Raw genomic sequence first — 20,263 nt, 5'->3', positions numbered from 1 at the left:
CGCGCGCCCCCGCCGCCCGCGCCGCAGTCCGCATCCACCCGGCGCGGTCAGCCCCGGCTGCGGCTCCAGCTCCGCGCTCCGCGCTTCTCTCCCGAGCCGGATCGCGGGAGCGAGCAGGGGAGGGGACCGCAGCCGGCGCCCGAGGGCAGGAGGAGTCCGCAGGCGGGCCCCTGGCTGCGGTAGCAGCTGTCGGTGGCCGGGAGGTGCCAGCCCGCGCGGGGCGGCCCAGCCGCGGGAGCGGTGGGGCGGGGGCCGCGGCCGCCGGCCCCAGGGAGAGCTCGCGGGCAGCATGGCGGGGCTGCGGACCAGGCGGGGCCCGGGGTCGGGGCTGCTGGCGCTCTCCGCGCTCGGCTTCTGCCTCATGCTGCAAGTCAGCGCTAAGAGGCCCCCCAAGACGCCCCCCTGCCCGCCCAGCTGCTCTTGCACCAGGGACACCGCCTTCTGCGTGGACTCAAAGGCAGTGCCCAGGAACCTGCCCTCGGAGGTCATCTCCCTGTGAGTGTCCAGCCCTGGCCTTGGGGGGTGGGGAGGGAGAGGAGGCCGAGGACAGCTCTGGGAGAGGACAGGAGAAACCCCCGGCTCCCCCTCTTCAGAGTGTGGGGACCGGGGGACTGCAGGGGTCCTAAGGGCTAGAGATTCCAGGCACCAGTCGGGCAGGGAGTTCTGCAGTTTTGCAGCCTCAGCGGCAATGGGTGGGGAAAGCAGGAGTTCACCACCAAGAATGAATCATCACCACCACAAGCGTCAGTGAGACCTACTGTGTGCTGGGCTCCAGACTTGGGGGCGTTGCTTACACGAGCATGTGGGCCCCTGCCTGTGATGTCACACCAAGGGCAGGAGAGTGGCAGCCAGAGCAGGGTGAGAATGAGCTATGCCCTCCCAGCACCCTGGCATGGGGCACATGCCTGCCACTGACCAGCCACTTGGCACCCAGCTCGGACAGCCTGTCACTCACAACAGCCAGCCTCAGGGGATCCCCTTGTCTGTGGGACCAGAGAGGTTGTGAGGTCCTTGGGGACCAGGATGCCAGCCCCCACCCGCAAGCCCCATCTCTCAACAGCACCCAGCCCATTGTGGGTGTTTGGATGATGATGACAACGGTGTGGGTGATGGAACCTTTTCTTGCCTGAGAGGGAAGCTGAGCCTTGGGCCATGGGTGCCCCAAGAGGCAATAGGGGAGGACCCTAGTGAAGGCAGGTAGTGAATTTGGGAAGAGAAGGGAAAGACACACAGGTGGGGGCCAAGGTCGGTGAAATGGGGCGTTTCCAGGGCAAGTGAGTACAAAAACCACTGCCCTCCGTGTTCACCTCTCCCTGCCTCAGCACAGCCCCTGCAGACCCCACAGTACTGACTCGGGTGTCCCCGCAGGACCCTGGTGAATGCCGCCTTCTCAGAGATCCAGGATGGAGCGTTCTCCCACCTCCCGCTGCTGCAGTTCTTGTATGGATTGGGCCTTGTGGAAGGGTTGGGGGAACTATGGAAATGGTAGCAGGGGACAAATCCTGGGCTGGGAGAGGGAGAGTGGACAGAGGCAACCTCTGGAGACGAAGATGCAGGTGTCCCTTGCTTTTGTTCTGATAGGATATACCCAAAAGGCGGGGCAGCCTGGAGTCAGGGGAGTCAGGGGCAGCAGGAGGACAGCTAGGGATGGCACAGAGAAGCCAAGCAGGCAGGATCCAGGGATGGGCTTGGCTCCTCTGGAAACCCAAGAGAATTTGGTGTGATAGCCTGGGCTAGTGCCCAAGGTGGGCACTGTGGGGCCATCTTAGAGACAGGTGACCCCAGGAATCGGGGTTCCCAGAAAGAGCTGGGGGCTGAAAGGAAGGGATGGCAGGAGTGTATCCAACTCTACAAGATGCCATCCTTGAGGGACAGTTGTCCATGAGGGGCTGGAGTGGGACAGAATTAGGGTGGGGGGGAGGGAGAGGAGGTGCCACTCGGGAGGGCCAGGAACTGGCTTGACAAGAGAGCTTGGCCTCGGCCATGTTTAGGAGCCAACAGGGACCCTGGGAGCTTCTGGGGCCAGAACAGGCTCCTGCCTGGCATTGTTGCCCAGGTGGCCCAGGGATTCCCCATGGGGTCCCTAGGGGTGGCAGCAGGGCAGCCAGGTCTTGGGGAAGCCCAGGGCTGAGGCAGCAGGCTGGGGGCTGGGGCAGCAGGCACACCCTTGGAAGTTCTAATTCCACCTTTGTCTCTGCAGGTTACTCAACTCCAACAAGTTTACACTGATTGGAGACAACGCCTTCACAGGACTCTCGCACCTGCAGTATCTGTGTGTGGGAGGGAAAGGGGCAATGGGAAAGCAGAAGGGAGGGGGACCCCAGGCCTGGGAGGCCCAGGGACTGGGTAGGGAGTGGATGAGAATGCCGCAGAAAGGGAAGGTGATGGGAGGCGAGAGCCCTTGCATCCCGTGGTGGCAGGACCCGAGCAGAAGGTCGTTTCATTCGTTTTACCTCTACCCTACCTGATGCCCTATCCCTATGGCTTGATGATGCCAGACTCCATTTGGAAACCTGTCTCGGGGACATGGGCTGAAATCTAGGCTGGGGCATAGGGCGAGTGCTGCTGGGGGTCTGGCATCCTGTGCGACCACTGAGGCAAGTTCCCACTTTCCCCAGCTTCATTGAGAACAATGACATCTGGGCACTATCCAAGTTCACCTTCCGAGGACTCAAGTCCTTGACCCACCTGTGAGTACGTCACACATACACTGCACCAAAGCCCCACCTCTCCTGTGGCCTTCGGCTTTGCTCATGATCTTCAGATGACCTGGCGGTCTCTTTTGCAGCTCGCTGGCCAACAATAACCTGCAGACACTGCCCAGAGACATCTTTCGGCCCCTGGACATCCTGAATGACTTGTAAGACCTGAGTCCTACCTCTTCCAACAGTGCCGCAGAGGGTGCATCCCTGGAGGGTGTGGTGCGGGAGTCAGAATTGGGATGGTCATAAGGTCTTGAGAGGCTGGGAAGGCTTGGGTCGGGGGACCCTGAGGAGGTGAGGAGGTGGAGTTAGATATAGATGGTAGCCTTCCAAATTGGAGTTTCTCTCAAAGTGCACCTGAGACACCATGTATGTATGTTTTCAAAATGTGTTTTTTTTTTTTTTTTTTTTAATTTTAGATGGAGTCTCACTCTGTCACCCAGGCTGGAGTACAGTGGCACAATCTCAGCTCACTGCAACCTCCACCTCTCGGGTTCAAGCGATTCTTCCTCAGCCTCCTGAGTAGCTGGGACTATAGGCGTGTGCCACCACACCCGGCTAATTTTTTGTATTTTTAGTAGAGATGGGGTTTCACCATGTTGGCCAGGCTGGTCTTGAACTCCTAACCTTGTGACCTGCCAACCTCATCCTCCCAAAGTGCTGGGATTACAAGTGTGAGCCACCGTGCCCAGCCAAAAATGTGCTTTTTAAGGCTGGGCGTGTTGGCTCAAGCCTGTAATCCCAGCACTTTGGGAGGCCAAGGAGGGCGAATCACCTGAGGTCAGGAGTTCCAGACCAGCCTGGCCAACATGGTGAAACCCCATCTGTACTAAAAATACAATAATTATCTGGATGTGGTGGCGGGCGCCTGTAATCCTGGTTACTTGGAAGGTTGAGGCAGGAGAATCACTTGAACCTGGGAGGCAGAGGTTGCAGTGAGCCAAGATCGTGCCATTGCACTCTAGCCTGGGCAACAAGAGCAAAACTCAGTCTCAAAATATTAAAAAAAAAAAAAAATGTACTTTAAAAAAAAATTTTTTTTTAGACAGAGTCTCGCTCTGTCACCCAGGCTGGAGTGCAGTGGTGCCATCTCAGGTCACGGCAACCTCTGCCTCCCAGGTTCAAGCAATTCTCCTATCTCAGCCTCCTGAGTAGCTGGGGTTACAGGCATGCACCACCACACCTGGTTAATTTTATAATTTTAATAGAGATGGGGTTTCTCCATGTTGGTCAGGCTGGCCTTGAACTCCCGACCTCAGGTGATCCGCTCGCCTCTGCCTCCCAAAGTGCTGGGATTACAGGCGTGAGCCACTGTGCGCGGCCAACATGTGCTTTTTTTTTTTTTTTTTTGAGACGGAGTCTCGCTTTGTTGCCCAGGCTGGAGTGCAATGGCATGATCTCCGCTCACTGCAACCTCCGCCTCCCGGGTTCAAGCGATTCTCCTGCCTCAGCCTCCCAAGTAGATGGGACCACAGGTGTGCGCCACTATGACTGGGTAATTTTTGTATTTTTAGTAGAGATGGGATTTCACCATGTTGGCCAGGCTGGTCTCAAACTCTTGACCTTGTGATCCGCCCACCTCAGCCTCCCAAAGTGGATTACAGGTGTGAGCCACCATGCCCAGCCTGTGATTTTTAAATGTATGTTTGATTGGACTCTACATTACAGTCCAATCGGGGAGAGGAGTTTGAAAGTTTCGAGTAAGTAGTATATAGCATATAGTAGTATATAGCATAGCCACACTCATTTATCATTATTTATAAGAAAATAAAAGCCTTAGATTGTGGGAGGCTTAGAGGAGCAGGGATGCAACATACAGCTGTGCAGGATGCACACTGCAAAAGTCAACCTGGCCAAAGAGGTCAGCAAGGACTGAAACTGATTCCATACTATGCTGGCCAAGCCTGTGTCTGTGGGGCTACATCCAGTCAGAGGGAAACTTTTCTCTAATCATACAAAGATGCACGTGAGCAACTCGCAGCAGCCTTGACCAGCTCTATTTCTGAAAACCTGGAGGGCCTGGGTGGGTAGAGCCCTGAGAGCATGTCTTTCTCTGTGCCCCCCTCCTCTGCCCTAATGATGCAGGGACCTGCGGGGCAACTCACTCAACTGCGACTGCAAGGTGAAGTGGTTGGTGGAGTGGCTGGCACACACCAACACCACGGTGGCACCCATCTACTGCGCCAGCCCACCCCGCTTCCAGGAACACAAGGTGCAGGACCTGCCGCTGCGGGAGTTCGACTGCATCACCACAGGTAGGAGGTGCCCCTGCCTTGGGTGTCAGTCCACGCCTACCCCAAGGCAGCTTTACAGACATGAAACCCCCCACCCTGCCCCACAACACCCAGCAGCAGTAAAACAACCACCATCACCCAAGCAGCCCTTCCCTTCTCCCTCTGGTCTTCAGTAACGCACCTCTCATCTTGCAGATTTCGTGTTGTACCAGACTCTGTCCTTCCCAGCAGTGTCGGCTGAGCCCTTCCTCTACTCCAGTGACCTCTATTTGGCTCTGGCCCAGCCAGGTGTCAGTGCCTGCACCATCCTGAAGTGGGACTATGTCGAGCGGCAGCTTCGAGACTACGATAGAATCCCAGGTACCTGAGCCCAATCTGGTTCTGCTGGCCCTTGCTAGGGGGAGGGGGGAGTGGGCTCCATCGTTCAACCCCATTGAGTTCCTGTAGGTAGAGGGATAGATGAGACATACCCTCTGCCCACAAGAACTTTCCAGTCTTTGGGAGGAGGCCAATATATACACAGATAACATCCATATGATAGGCAGGTGTTAAGAGGGAGATATGAACATGATGCTCTAGCAGCACAAAGGACAAGCCTTCCCTGGGCAATCAAGGAAGGCTTCTTGGTGGAGGGGGGATACCTAAGCTGAGTCTTGAAGAATAGAGGAAAGGGAGGACTCAGAGGTGATCCCCAGGTTTCGGCTTACATAATTAGATGGACTAGGAAATGAGGAGGAGACAGGAGTGACTGTTGAGCAGTTTTGGATCTACTGAGTTTGAGCTGAGTCTTGAAAGCTGAAGGAGACTTAGCTAGGGGCAAAAAAGTGGAAAGAGTGTTTTGGCAGAGGGAACAGCATGAACGAAGTCAAGGAGGTGTGCAATAACTTAGTATGTGAGTGTGTATATGTGTGCAAATCATAAGCAGCTTGTATGACAAGGGATAAGGTTCAAGGTGGGGAGTGGCAACCAGACATTGATGAGTACCAGGTCATTGACAGGGTTTAAGCAGAATGTGTGATCCAGTCTGCATTTTAGAAAGCTTCTTGCATAGAAAAAGGCTAGGTGTGGGACCATACACGAGGGCAGAACAGTAGGGGGATATGTGCCTGTCTGCTTGAGGGGTGCTGGAGCCTGGAAACGAGATAGTAGCAGTGGTGATGGAGGGAGATATTTAGAAAGGAGGGTTAAACTGCTGGGTGTGGTGGCTCACGCCTGTAATCCCAGCACTTTGGGAGGCCAAGGCGGGTGGATCACAAGGTCAGGAGATTGAGACCATCCTGGCTAACACGGTGAAACCCTGTCTCTACTAAAAATACAAAAAATTAGCTGGGTGTGGTGGCAGGCGCCTGTAGTCCCGGCTACTCAGGAGGCTGAGACAGGAGAATGTCATGAACCTGGGAGGCAGAGCTTGCAGTGAGCCAAGATTACGCCACTGTGCTCCAGCCTGGGCAACAGAGCGAGACTCCATCTCCAAACAAAAAACAAAAAACAAAAAAAAAAAACAAAAACAAAAACAAAAATAGAAGGGTTAAACTGACACAAGATGAAATAGAAAACTTACATTGCCCTGTCTCTATTAAGGAACTTGAAGTCAGTATTAAAGAAAAAAAGAAACAAAAACAAAACACCTTCTCCTAAAAAAACCTCCTGACCCAGAGAGTTTCCCTGGTGAACGCTATCAAACATTTAAGGAGGAACTAACACCAATCTACATACACACTATTAGAAAGTAGAAGGGAAGGTTGTCGTGACTTGGGGACTGATCAGGGAAGGGTGAGTGGAGGAGAGAAAGGTGTTAGGGATGACTGCCAGGTTTCTGGATTGGGAGACTAGTGGAGCCACAGCTGAAATCAAGAACAGAGGAGGAGCAGGGCAGGCTCAGCGATGGGTATGGAGCTCAATTGTGAGTTGTGAGTCGTGACTGAGTTTGAGGTGCTTGTGTGGGTGTGTGGGCCAGGAGAGTCTGAGGGAAGATCAGGAGCTGGGGTGTGGCATGGGGGTCATTAGCATCTGGGCAGGGCAGACCAAACCCCAAAGAAGGGATTTAGGCAGTGACTGCCAGAGCCTGAGGCTCTGCACAAATTTCTCTTGGGGGAAAGGTGGGGTCGTAGTGAGAAGGAAAAAGGGGTGAACTGGGGATGTCAAACTGGAGATGCCGGGCAGCAGCTGGAGACCCCGGGACAGGTGAGCAGTGTGTGGTTTCATGTGCTTGGTGCCCGAGAAGGGCTCCAATGAAGCTGATTGTGAGTATAGGTGCACATGGGCATGCATTCTTGTACATAAAAGCCCTTTCAAAAATGAGAACTCTTGGGAGGATGTGTTTTCATGCACTGTGATGCAAACAGCAAGATGTCTTGGGTATACCTGAGATTTCTCTCCCCGCTGTGGATCCACTCAAATTCTCCCTCCCTTCCCTGCCTTGCCACTGCCAGTGGGGTAGCTTTGGGCAAGTCACTTGCTCTCTCTGAGCCTCTGTTTCTTTCTGTGTGAAATGGACAAAATCACAGGGTCCTTTCCAGTGTGATGAATTCCTCATCGATGTAACATGTGCTTACATTCAGCACAGTGACTGCACGCAATAAAAATTCAGTTACTGACATTATGGTTAAGCAACGAGACACTATCGAGGGACACTTATTTTGTGCTGTGTCAGCTTATATTTGAACTCTCGGGGTATGGGTGGAACAAGGGTGATACTAAAACTGGTTATTAGCTGTGAAACAACTGGAAAGCATTGAGCGCTTAGTGCATGAACTTCAGTGTGGGTGGAATGGTATAGCGCAGAGTCTTAGTCCTGGCCCAAGGTTGGAAGGGACTGGCCTTCTCCAAGGGGGTTGGATGGAGTGGGAGCCGCCGGCCTGCCTGATGCTGTCTGCCCCTGTCCTGGCACAGCCCCCTCTGCAGTGCACTGCAAGCCGATGGTTGTGGACAGCCAGCTGTACGTGGTCGTGGCCCAGCTGTTTGGCGGCTCTTACATTTACCACTGGGATCCCAACACCACACGCTTCACCAAACTGCAAGACATCGACCCGCAGCGCGTGCGCAAGCCTAACGACCTAGAAGCCTTCCGCATCGACGGTGACTGGTACTTTGCTGTGGCCGACAGCTCCAAGGCAGGCGCCACCAGCCTCTACCGCTGGCACCAGAATGGCTTCTACTCCCACCAGGCGCTGCACCCCTGGCACCGTGACACCGACCTGGAGTTTGTGGACGGCGAGGGCAAGCCACGGCTGATTGTGTCCAGCAGCTCCCAGGCACCCGTCATCTATCAGTGGAGTCGCACCCAGAAGCAGTTTGTGGCCCAGGGTGAGGTGACCCAGGTGCCTGATGCCCAAGCTGTGAAACACTTTCGTGCCGGCCGAGACAGCTACCTGTGCTTCAGCCGCTACATCGGCGACTCCAAGATCCTGCGCTGGGAGGGTACCCGCTTCTCGGAGGTGCAGGCCCTGCCCTCCCGGGGCTCACTGGCCCTGCAGCCCTTCCTTGTGGGTGGCCGCCGCTACCTGGCGCTGGGCAGCGATTTCTCCTTCACCCAGATCTACCAGTGGGATGAGGGACGTCAGAAGTTTGTACGGTTCCAGGAGCTGGCTGTGCAGGCTCCTCGGGCCTTCTGCTACGTGCCTGCTGGGGACGCCCAGCTACTCCTGGCCCCCAGCTTCAAGGGACAGACACTGGTGTATAGACACGTTGTGGTGGATCTCAGTGCCTAGGGGGGCGCCAAGGCCTCTGGTCTCCTCAGGGTGGCCACTGGAGGATGAGTGGGGGCCTCTGTTAGCACCACGTGTGCCTGTGTGAAGACGCGGGGCCAACCTGCATTCATGCTCTTGCATCCACACACGCCCAGTGTGCACAGGCGCACCCCGTGGACTGGCCCAGGAGGACATGCATCATCACTGCAATCAGCATGAACACCAGGCACCCCTGGGACACCTAACGCCCAGTTCGTGACCCCAGCTGCAGGCCCCCCCTACTCTGCAGCCTTCCCCACGCTGTGCCCCGTCTCATACATATGAGTGGTGCGGGGTGCTGGGAGCGAGGGGGGCCGCACCTTCCTGTCCTTGTGCTTCTCCTTCTGCCCCTCTGGTCTTTCCTGTTGGTGCTCCAGGCATTGTTTACCTGCTCTTGCTCCCCACCGTAGCCCACAGCCATATCTGTCATGCTTCCCCGGGGCCACTCACCCCTGGCCCACCCTGTCTGCATGCTCACATGGATGCGGACGGACACACTCAGTTACACACTCACACGCCCTGTCTGCACCCGGTGTCCATCTATAAACATGTCAGGGTACGTGTGCATACAAGCAGATTCAGCACTGCCTACCAGGCTCTCCTGTTACCTTGCCTCTCTGCTTGGAGGGGGCCCCTCTGCTCACCCCCAGCGTGCCCTCCCGCAACTGATAACGACGAGAATGGTGGTGCCAGCTTCTGAGGGCCTGCTTGGCCTCTTGGGGGCAAAGCCCCTCTGCCCGAAGCAATAACAACAGCAGCAGAAGCAACCCCGGGGACCTGCCAGGGGTGTCTGTCTCTGTTCTCCTTGGCATTTCCTTCATGGCCCTGAATCCCAGCTCACCCATGGACAGAAGACCTCCCCTCAACTGAAAGCCTTTTTGCCTTCCTTCCTGTAGCTGTTGCTTTCTCAGGCTTGGACTGTCCCCTGGTTCACCCTGTCTTTGGGATGTGGCCCTTGAGCTGGGCGGGCTCCTTGGGTGGATTAGAGAGCTGGCTGAGCTGCAAGCACCTGAGTTACCTGCGAGGGTGCCCAGAGTGGAGCTTGGCCTGAGGGCATGTTGCAGCCCTGGCCCCGCCAGTCCACAGAGGCCCCCAGGAGCACTGCCTTTCAGTGGCCGGGGTGGGGGCTGGTGGGAGGGGCCCCACTAGCCGAGCTTCTGCTGCCCTCTGCTGTCTGCTGAGATGCCAGGCTAGTGGAGAGGGAGTGGGCAGGGGTGGCCCTGCCCTGTGCCCAAATGGTGTGATGCTCCTTGTGGCAGGATACCAGGGTACTGGGGGACAATGCTATGATTCATTTGCTTTAAATAAAAAGTTCTGGCTCCATAACCAGCTCTCAGGTGTCATCAAAATGTTTCATTGAAAACAGAGCCTGGCCCTGCCCTGCCGCCCACGGGGGGCCTGGCAATGGTTTCCAGACCTTCTTCCTCCTGGCTCCCTTCTTTCTGAGACGTGGGCATCCCCAAGGTCAGCTGGGGCTGGGGGCAGGAGTTCACAGGGATGGCACTCAGGTGCTGGTGTGATGAGTCTCCAGCACCTGGGGCTGACTCACAGCTAGTGTTCCTTCCTGGAGATTACAGTCCGGGGACCCACGAAGACTTGAGTCTGTCCTGCCGTCAGGTCAACTCCAACTAGCACGGCTGAGGATGATCTCAGCAGTCCCTCTTCTTTTACCTCTGATCCCCATTCCTCCACTGGGCAAATGTCTGTCATTGCTGCCACATCCACCCAGATGAGGCCTTGGAGTCCTAGGTGACATCTGGATCTCTCTTCTCCCATATTTCATAAGCCACCAAGTCCTCTCCATTCTTTGTCCCAAAGGTTTGCTAGATGGGCACTTTTTTGTTTTGCTCTTTCCCAGCTCAAAGTTTTGTCCAAACACTCCTCATCGCCCACTGTCTTGGGTCCCTTGCCAGCCCCCACCAACCCGCTTCTCAGTCTGATTTTTTTTTTTTTTTTTTTTTTTGAGATGGAGTTTCGCTCTTGTTGTCCAGGCTGGAGTGCAATGGCGCGATCTCGGCTCACCACAACCTCTGCTTCCCAGGTTCAAGTGATTCTCTTGCCTCAGCCTCCCAAGTAGCTGGGGTTACAGGAATGCGCCACCATGCCCAGCTAATTTTTTTGTATTTTTAGTAGAGATGGGGTTTCTCCATGTTGGTCAGGCTGGTCTTGAACTCCCAACCTCAGGTGATCTGCCGGCCTCGGCCTCCCAAAGTGCTGGAATTTTAGGCGTGAGCCACTGAGCCCGGCCTTTTTTTTTTTTTTTTTTTTTTTAAAAGACGAAGTTTATCTCTTGTAGCCCAGGCTGGAGTGAGGTGGCCCTGTCTCGGCTTACTGCAACCTCCGCCTCCCGGGTTCAAGTGATTCTCCCGCCTCAGCCTCTCTAGTAGCTGGGACTACAGGTGCCCACCACCACGCCCGGTTAATTTTTGTATTCTTAGTAGAGACGGGTTTTCACCATGTTGGCCAGGCTGGTGTCGAACTCCCCACCTCAGGTGATCCGCCGGTCTAGGCCTCCCAAAGTGCTGAGATTACAAACGTGAGCCACCATGCTCGGCCATCGGTCTGATTTTTCTAACACACACTTTCCTCCTGTCCTCCCCTGCTCAGGAGCCTGCCTTGGCTTCCTGCTCAACAAGCCCACGAGCTTCTGCCCAACATGAAGATCTCCTGGGACCTGGTCCCACCGTACACACCCAAGCCCTGTGGGCAGTCAGGGTCCCTCAACATCTCTGTGAGTGGAGTCGAGAGAGCCTAAGACAGTCAGATGGGGGCCGGGTGGGGGACAGTGCTCAGGGTGTCAGTGCAAGTAATGGGGTCTCGGGGACAGCACGCTGAATGGCAAAACAGGTGTTGTCAAGCTGTGGGGACCCCTTTTCTCCTCTTCCCCCATGGGCTTGAGTAAATGAAATCCCCTTGTGGCCGTGTGTGGGTTGGTGACAGTGTAAGGGACAGGGGATGGAAACGGGGGGAAATGATAGATCCTTGGGCAGTGGTGCTTGCTGTGTGATCCTGGGCAGGTCAAATCCCTTCTCTGAGTCTCCAGGTTTTCATTTGTCCTCCAGAGCCCCTCTCAGCTCTCGCATGTCACAAAACCCCCTTCGTTTCTCTGTCTTCAGCGAGCACCTGTGAGCGGCTGTGCGCAGAGGATTGGGTTATGGCCAGAGAGCCCAAGGAGCTCACAGCCAGCCCGGGGAGTGGAGAACTGGAGACAGTGGGGTCTGGAGCCTGGATAACATGGGTGTGAATTCTGGCTCAGTCCCTTCCCATGGTGTGAGATTTCAAGCAAGTCAGCTGATTTCCCTGAGCTTCAATTTCTCCTTCTGTGAAGCAGATTTAAAAACCCCACTTCATGGGTTCCTGATTCTGCCAGCTGGGTGAAACCAGCTAGTAACACTCAGCCACGTTAGCCTATTTGTGCCTTGGTTTTTCTTATTTATAAAATGAGTATAATCGTGATACCTACCTGACAGGGTTTGTTTGTTTTTTCCAGCTTAGGCTGGAGTGCAGTAGTGCGATCTTGACTCACTGCAACCTCCGCCTCCTAGGTTCAATTAATTCTCCTGCCTCAGCCTCCCAAGTAGCTGGGACTGCAGGAGCACGCCTCCATGCCTGACTAATTTTCATATTTTTAGTAGAGATGGAGTTTCACCATGTTCGCCAGACTGGTCTCGAACTCCTGACCTCAATGATCTGCCCTCCTCGGCCTCCCAAAGTGTTGGGATTACAGGCGTGAGCCATCGCATCCTACCCTGACAGGGTTATTTCTCATGAGAGTGAAATGCATTAGCATATGTAAGTCCATTGGTATAGTGTGTCCAGCACATAATTATGATTTGCCTTGGTCTATAGGAATATATGAAAACAGAAGTGGCTCAGAGAAGGGTGTTTTGTGCAAGAGGAGGAGGTGGATCTTTGGAGAGAACTGTTTGTGGGTGACAGTTCCTCACCCATCCTCAGTCTTGGAGCCCCTGTGCCCCCTATCTTACCTGCAGCCTCTGACCTGGCCTGCTCGCCCCCAGCAATAGGTGACTTACCTGCTTTCCACCTCCTCAAACATGCTCTTAGCTTAGCAGGCACCTCCATCATCCTGGGGAGGCCTGTCCTTCTTTTCCAAATGGGAAACGGGCCCTTATCCTGTGCTTGGGAGAGGTTGCCAGGGAAAGTGGGTTGAGTCTCCCAGACACGCTGGCACTCTGCTGCCCAGTAGAAGGATAAATATCACTTTGACAGCTGCTGCCCCCAGTGGGGAGCTCTTCTGAGGGGTGGGAGGCACTTTCCTCCCTTGGCCCTGGCTTTCTGTGTGTGCCTGCTGGGTCACTTGCCCCGGAGCTTGTCCATGTCCAGAGTGCTGCTTAGCAACCCAGTGGAACTGGGTGACTGTGTCAACAGCTCAGGACCAAAGGCTGCAAGAGGCAAGGTCCACTCACTCTGCCAAGACCAGGGATGGTGATACTCCTCAGCTGCCAGCCTCTTGCCCTCCATGTTGAGCCTTGCTGTCAGCGCGGCCCTCTGACATCTCTTCTCTTAGATTTCCCAAGCACAGGCATCGGGACCAGGAGTCTCCATACGGGAGACCAACCCAGCTGAGTGAGCTCTGGGCGGGCCCAGGGAACGTTTCCCAGCAAATAGGGGTAGACAGAGGCCTGTGATGCTGAGGTCAGGCGTGTGGCCCCGGAAGGCAGCCAGCGGGGAAGGGACAGTTCTGCAGCACGCACCAAAGGACCCGACGCTCACGTGGGCAGTGACCTCCTGAGTCATGGATGTCCCTTTCAGCGGCTCCCTGAAGGGGTGGGTTGCCCCTCCACACCTGTGGGTGTTTCTCGTTAGGTGGAACGAGAGCCTTGGAAAAGAAAAAGACACAGAGACAAAGTATAGAGAAAGAAATAAGGGGGCCCAGGGGACCAGCGTTCAGCATATGGAGGATCCCGCCGGCCTCTGAGTTCCCTTAGTATTTATTGATCATTCTTGGGTGTTTCTCGGAGAGGGGGATGTGTCAGGGTCATAGGATAATAGTGGAGAGAAGGTCAGCAGACAAACACGTGAACAAAGGTCTCTGCATCATAGACAAGGTAAAGAATCAAGTGCTGTGCTTTAGATATGCATACACATAAACATCTCAATGCCTTACAGCGCAGTGTTGCTGCCCGCATGTCCCACCTCCAGCCCTAAGGTGGTTTTCCCCTATCTCAGTAGATGGAACATACAATCGGGTTTTATACCGAGACATTCCATTGCCCAGGGACGGCCAGGAGACAGACGCCTTCCTCTTGTCTCAACTGCAAAGGCATTCCTTCCTCTTATACTAATCCTCCTCAGCACAGACCCTTTATGGGTGTCGGGCTGGGGGACGGTCAGGTCTTTCCCTTCCCACGAGGCCATATTTCAGACTATCACATGGGGAGAAACCTTGGACAATACCTGGCTTTCCTAGGCAGAGGTCCCTGTGGCCTTCCGCAGTGTTTGTGTCCCTGGATACTTGAGATTAGGGAGTGGTGATGACTCTTAACGAGCATGCTGCCTTCAAGCATCTGTTTAACAAAGCACATCTTGCACAGCCCTTAATCTATGTAACGCTGAGTTGACACAGCACATGTTTCAGAGAGCACGGGGTTGGGGGTAAGGTTACAGATTAACAGCATCTCAAGGCAGAAGAATTTTTCTTAGTACAGAACAAAATGGAGTCTCCTATGTCTACTTCTTTCTACACAGACACTGTAACAATCTGATCTCTCTTTCTTTTCTCCACAGCTCCCCTATTCAGTCACAGCTTTCCTCCTTCAGGGAGACCCAGGACACTTTTCACCTAGAGAACCATGTCTGTGCCTAAAGATGGACAGTGGCTGGGGCCTTCCTTAGGGGTTCCTCTAGCCCTTGACCTTTTTGGTTACTCCAATGTGTGTGTGTAAGGGGGGACGGGTAAATGTGAGGGTTGGTTAAGAGAGGAGAGGGAGACATGGGGCCTTGGGGGAGTTTCTCCCGTGGGCTGGTTTCACTGCTGGCTCTCACACCCAGCAATACCAATAAAACTGATGATAATAATTAAGACCATATAATCACTGTGTGTTTATTTATCCCCCAGAAGCCTCCTTTCCCTGGCCCCATGATCACCTATTCCATCCTTATTATAGCTGGTAGGCGTTAACTGTGGCTCCAATAAAAAGCAGTAACTGCCTGTGTTTCCACCCCACATGCCCGGACAGCTTTGCTCCCACCCTCTGCAGGGTGGGGGGACACTATTTTCAGAGGGAACAACAGAGGCAGTAAGCTGAAGATGTCAAAAAGAATGAAACCTCACAGGGCAAGTAGTAGAAGCAGCAACGTTTGCCTTCTTTTTTAGAGCCTTCCCCCTTCTTCCTGGTGTCTGCCTCCCTCCCAGAGCAACTTCTCCGGTTCCATGGCCCTCTGCAGGGCCACTCTCAGCCTGCAGCTGCTGATCTCTCAGAAGACTGATCAAGCCGAGCATGTAGCCACCAGCCAGCAATAAATACCACTGGGTGATCCCGGGAAAGTTACTTTTCACCACTGAGCATCCTATTTCCTACATGGTAAAAAGGATGTTTGCAAAGACTAAGACCTTGCGTGCAAACGTGCATTACAAAATGGCAATGGTTGATACTACTATTAAGGGCCCAGGGATATTTGTGTACTTGGCTCAGAGGAATAGGTGGAATTTCAAACTTCTGCTGAAGAAGGAGTGTGGGAGCTGGGAGCTCTACCCAGAATGCCTCAAATCATCGCGGTCAGCCTGCACCGGAGTCAGGGCTCTGGAAAGGCATCCCAGAGAGAAGGGAACCCCTGAAACCTGCTGGGGCGAAGAGTCCCTCAGGTTCCCTCTCCCCCCACGCCTCCCCCCTTTCCCTCCGGGACCCACTGGTGTGAGACCCGGACTCGCTGGCGCTCAGCCAAGCTTCCTTCCAGCTTCTGACTGAGCCTGCAGAGGAGAGCCTCCCCTCTACCCCACCAACCGCATCTCATGCCTTTACCCATTTCACAGAGGGGAACATGAGGCGGGAGGGAAACACACCGGGAAAAGCCAGTGAAGGGTCGCGAAAACTCTGGAGTCCAGATTTTCTTTGTGTGCCGACCCCCGCACTCCCCCTGCTTTTTTGTTACAGCTTCCCACACTCTAATCTTTCCGATTGGAAAGGTGACTCCACCGTGGGCCCCACGAGCCAGTCCCGAGGCACATCGCCCCTTTAAGGGGCCGGCCTCTCACCTCCCTGACCTCGCCCCGCCCCCTCCGGGGCCACACTGCGCCTGCGTGGCGAGCCGGAGCCCTGGGGTTGGGCAGCACTCGGTTCCGTGCAAGTTTCAAGTGAGTTACAAACTCCGCCCTGTAGGCCGGTGCTGGTGGCCCCGCGCGCTGGAACCGCGGCGACCCGCTCCAGCGCGGGACCAGCAGCAAGGGCCGAGCGCCAGGTTCTCCGCGGCAGGAAGGGCGGGTCGGAGCTGTAACTGCCCGGGCCGCGGGGAGCGCCCGCTCCCAAGTCGGCTTCCTCCCCGCCGGGGCCGCTTTGCCTCGGGTCTCCCCATTCTCCAGGTCCCCTGAACTGCACAGTCGGAGGCCGTGGGCGGCGGGCTCCGCCTCCGCCGAGGGACAGCCGGATCGCCCCTCTGCTTCCCGCAACTGCCCTGATCACCCCCCGTCCCAGCCCTTGAGTGAACGTCCTTCTGAGCGGCTTCCCGGGGTCCTCCCCACGTCCCAAAGGCCGGCAAGATGGTGTCCTGGATGATCTGTCGCCTGGTGGTGTGAGTATGGCCGCCCTCAGACCTCCTCTACCCCGGGGTGCCGGCCCGCCCCTGTGGTGGAGGCTGTGGACGTCTAGTGGGAGGGGGAACTTTCTGAGCTCCACCCTCCGGCACCCCATGCAAGGGGCCTGTGGGTTTGCACGCGGTGTCTTGGGCACCGCAGGCTCCCCGCCCCACCAAGCCTCGTTGGCTGAGGACGACCCCTGCCGCACGCCACACACACTGCAAACAGATGCGTGGGGCCGAGGGCCACAGGCCTACCTTGCTGCCCCTTGGCAAACACAAGGTGATATGGCACGTTGTGGGCGGAGAATCCAGGTGCCTGCTTGCCATCTGTGAGCAGTCACATGACTCACCATCCTAACCCTCACCTTTGAGTATGCCAACACCTGGCTCACATAGCCCTGTCTGCAGCCCAGCAGTGTCAGGTCTGGTGACCCAGGGCCTGATTGCATACCCATGGGAGGGGACAGTCTGGTATTCTCACCCACTTCGTGGAGTGGCTGTCCTCTCGCTCCATCACGCACCCATGGGCCACCGGTGCAGGCTTGGGATGTTTGTAAACAGCAGGGTGGGGAGGTGGCCTCCAGGGCTCTGACTCAGGCACGGGTTGTACAAGCCAAGCGAGAAAAACAGGGCGGGTACTGCCACCTTGCACCCCAGTGGGGGGAAATGGCTACCTGGCAAGGTGGGAGTGGGGCATGGTGCCCCTCACACTCCCCATGGCTGCTCTTCCAGGCTGGTGTTTGGGATGCTGTGTCCAGCTTATGCTTCCTATAAGGCTGTGAAGACCAAGAACATTCGTGAATATGTGAGCGTGGGGGTTTGGGTGTGTGTAATAGGACTTGGTGAGGTGGGGAGGGTCTCAGCTGGCCTCTCCCTCCTCCAGGGGCAAGGTTGTGTGGCACATCCTGAGTGGAGTGGGGAGGGAGAGAGAATGGGCCCTGTTCAAGAGGGTGTAGATAGAGGGCAGGCCATCGGGGTGCCTGTGGAAGATCTCGTGGGTGAAGCTTGTTGGAGGCGGGCATAGGAATGAGCAGCAGTTTCTCAGAGCTCCTGTCCAGCCATGTGTGGGGGAAAGCAGCTATGCAGTCGGACAGGCTCCCTGGAATCTCTGGGCTGGGCTGGCCTGGGTTGGGAGTTGGTGCTGCAGGCCCCATGCTGACCTCTGCGCTCTCACCCCACAGGTGCGGTGGATGATGTACTGGATTGTTTTTGCACTCTTCATGGCAGCAGAGATCGTTACAGACATTTTTATCTCCTGGTATGGACACAGGGTCCGCAAGCCATGGGTCGGGGTGGCCCCCCAGCCCTGCTCCTTGGCTCACCCTGCCCCTTGTGCTGTGACAGGTTCCCTTTCTACTATGAGATCAAGATGGCTTTCGTGCTGTGGCTGCTCTCACCCTACACCAAGGGTGCCAGCCTGCTTTACCGCAAGTTTGTCCACCCGTCCCTGTCCCGCCATGAGAAGGTACCCCAGGGGGAAGCGGGAAGGGAGGCTTAGGGGGTGGGTGTGAGGGAAAGAGCCCTGGACCTGGGATTTAGGATGCTGGGGACACCGGGGTTCTATCCCAGTCCTGCTGCTGTTGAGGGGCAGGACCTTGACAGGGCCCAGCCTACCTCATCTTCTGGGATAATCAGGTGGGGGTGCACATGAATGACCTTTGAGGATGGAAGTTGGTTTGGGGGTAGTGGTGGCGGCAGCTGGAGCATGGCCACTCATGGAGGTGTGAATAGGTGGCAGCCCTGCTCTTGGTGTGTGTTTGTGGCCCAGATTTGTGGCTCTGGGCACCAGGTGGGGCTGGGCTGGGTGGCGCCACAACCAGTGGCTTCTCAGAGGAAGAGGGACTCTGGCTGTCCACCTGAGCTCTCTTCCCCATTGGGTCCACAGGAGATCGACGCGTATATCGTGCAGGCCAAGGAGCGCAGCTACGAGACCGTGCTCAGCTTCGGGAAGCGGGGCCTCAACATTGCCGCCTCCGCTGCTGTGCAGGCTGCCACCAAGGTGCTCCGGGCCCCCAGCCCTCCAGCAGCCCCCATCCCACCCCTAAGGCCCTTTGGGCTCATTCAGCTCCTCTGCCAGGGAGCCCAGAGTTGGCAGCTGGGGAGCAGGGGTGAGAAGGTGATGGGGGGTATTGGCAGAAGCGTGGAGCTGGAGTCAGACCTTCCTTCCTGGCTCTGGCACTGAGCGTAAGCAGCGGCTCCTGCTCTCTGACTTTGGTTTCCTGTTGGTGCCACATTGGCGCGGGGCCAGAAGCTTGCTGAGCAGTTTTCACTTCTGTGTCTCAGCCCTGGTGATTAGCTGGTTGGCCGATTTCCCTGGGCAGCCTCCCCGCTGAAGCCTCTTCCCTGTTGCAGAGTCAGGGGGCGCTGGCTGGCAGGCTGCGGAGCTTCTCCATGCAGGACCTGCGCTCCATCCCTGACACGCCTGCCCCTGCCTACCAGGACCCCCTCTACCTAGAGGACCAGGTGCCCTACCGGAGGCCACCCATTGGTGAGTGGGCAGAGGGGCCCAGAGCCATGCCAGGAGGGATGGCTTCCTTCACTCGCACCGTGGCTTCCCCCAAGGCTCGAGGAAGGGCTGGCCTGGCCGCAGGCTTTCAGCTTCACCTCCTCCTCCACACAGGGTACCAGGCCGGGGGCCTGCAGGACAGCGACACCGAGGATGAGTGTTGGTCGGATACTGAGGCAGTCCCCCAGGCGCCAGCCCGGCCCCGAGAGAAGCCCCTAATCCGCAGCCAGAGCCTGCGTGTGGTCAAGAGGAAGCCACCGGTGCGGGAGGTCAGTGTGGGAGGACGACAGGAGGGAGGAGGGCTCTGCTGGCTGGTGCTCCCCACACCCTCATGCTGTGCCTACCCTTTCCCCAGGGCACCTCCCGCTCCCTGAAGGTTCGGACGAGGAAAAAGACTGTGCCCTCAGACATGGACAGCTAGGGTCTGCTGCATCTGGCCCCTTCTTACCTCGTGCCCTGCAGGGCTCCAGGGCTATTTGGAGGGACCTTGGGCTGCACATCTGGCCTGCTTGCACCAGCTGCCTGGGCCCCGCCCTCCTGACTCTGCTAATGGTTAAGGGCCGGGAGCAGATGCTGCCAAGGCCACATGAAAGGATGCACGCACAATGTACCAAAGCAGGCTGGGCCCAGGGGTCTATTTATTGCCTTGCTCTGCCCTCTCCCTTCCCCGGTTGTGGGACAAGAGCCCTCCCTGTACCCCTGCAAATGAAACCAAACGTCCACCTGGGTGTGTTCATTCCTTCCCGTCCTTCGAAGTACTTGATAGCCTTTCATAAGGCCTGGCACGTGTGTCCTGGTTGTGTGTGTGTATGTTGGTGAGTGAGGTCAGGTTTGCGAATGTTTTGATAAATAAATACGTAAAGGGGTTCTGTTTCTCTTGATTCTTACTCCCATTGCTCGCGTCACACCCTTGAAATTGAGCAGCCCAGTCCTAGCCTAGGTCTAAGGCTGAAGGAGCCCAGTCTTCTGAGGGAGACAGAACCATTGACAGAGAGTTGCGATGCAGCACATGGTTTCACGAAGGAGCTTTTGGGGAGTTTTGAGAGCACTGATGGGAAAGTGGGGACCAGTCCAGGGGACGAGTCAGAACCCGAAACTTCAGTTAGGCCTTGGCAGGAAGGTGCAGCTATAGAGAAACCAGTGGCACAGGCAGGAGGGGCTTGGGGCAGCACGTTAGTCCCATAGGGAGGTCGAAGCTGGGCAGAGGAGACCTGGGGAGGAGTACCTCCTCCAGGAGCCTGGAAGAAGGAGCCCCCTGGGGCAGCTCTGGGGACATTAAGTTGTGTAAACAGTCAGGTAACCACAGGGGCACCATTGCACCTCTGAGGAGTGGCCACG

At 56.2% G+C, this 20,263-nt stretch overlaps 2 protein-coding genes across 5 annotated transcripts; both read left to right on the top strand.

Annotated features, from left to right (window-relative positions):
- The first annotated feature begins 6 nt into the window (after positions 1-6).
- Positions 7-9,995, top strand: LGI3 (leucine rich repeat LGI family member 3). The gene is made up of 8 exons (XM_030816937.1): positions 7-495; positions 1,369-1,440; positions 2,201-2,272; positions 2,619-2,690; positions 2,789-2,860; positions 4,788-4,957; positions 5,132-5,296; positions 7,829-9,995. Exons 1-8 carry the CDS (start codon positions 290-292, stop codon positions 8,644-8,646), a joined length of 1,647 nt encoding a protein of 548 aa, XP_030672797.1. The 5' UTR covers positions 7-289; the 3' UTR covers positions 8,647-9,995.
- A 5,917-nt stretch (positions 9,996-15,912) lies between these two features.
- On the top strand, positions 15,913-19,791 carry REEP4 (receptor accessory protein 4). 4 transcript variants are annotated; one of them, XM_003272844.4, is made up of 8 exons: positions 15,913-16,413; positions 17,152-17,224; positions 17,601-17,677; positions 17,764-17,884; positions 18,305-18,418; positions 18,772-18,907; positions 19,040-19,194; positions 19,281-19,791. In XM_003272844.4, exons 1-8 carry the CDS (start codon positions 16,382-16,384, stop codon positions 19,344-19,346), a joined length of 774 nt encoding a protein of 257 aa, XP_003272892.1. In that variant the 5' UTR covers positions 15,913-16,381; the 3' UTR covers positions 19,347-19,791. The 4 variants fall into 4 exon arrangements, with proteins under 4 accessions (XP_003272892.1, XP_012363881.1, XP_030672796.1 ...); XM_012508427.2 differs by lacking the exon at positions 19,040-19,194; XM_030816934.1 differs by lacking the exon at positions 17,152-17,224 and having other exon boundaries at positions 15,919-16,413.
- Positions 19,792-20,263: the final 472 nt, after the last annotated feature.

This window comes from Nomascus leucogenys, chromosome 8 (assembly GCF_006542625.1).
Source record: "Nomascus leucogenys isolate Asia chromosome 8, Asia_NLE_v1, whole genome shotgun sequence".
NCBI lineage: Eukaryota > Metazoa > Chordata > Mammalia > Primates > Hylobatidae > Nomascus > Nomascus leucogenys.
Note: the sequence above shows the minus strand (reverse complement) of the source record. Positions and strands in the feature narration are given on the sequence as shown.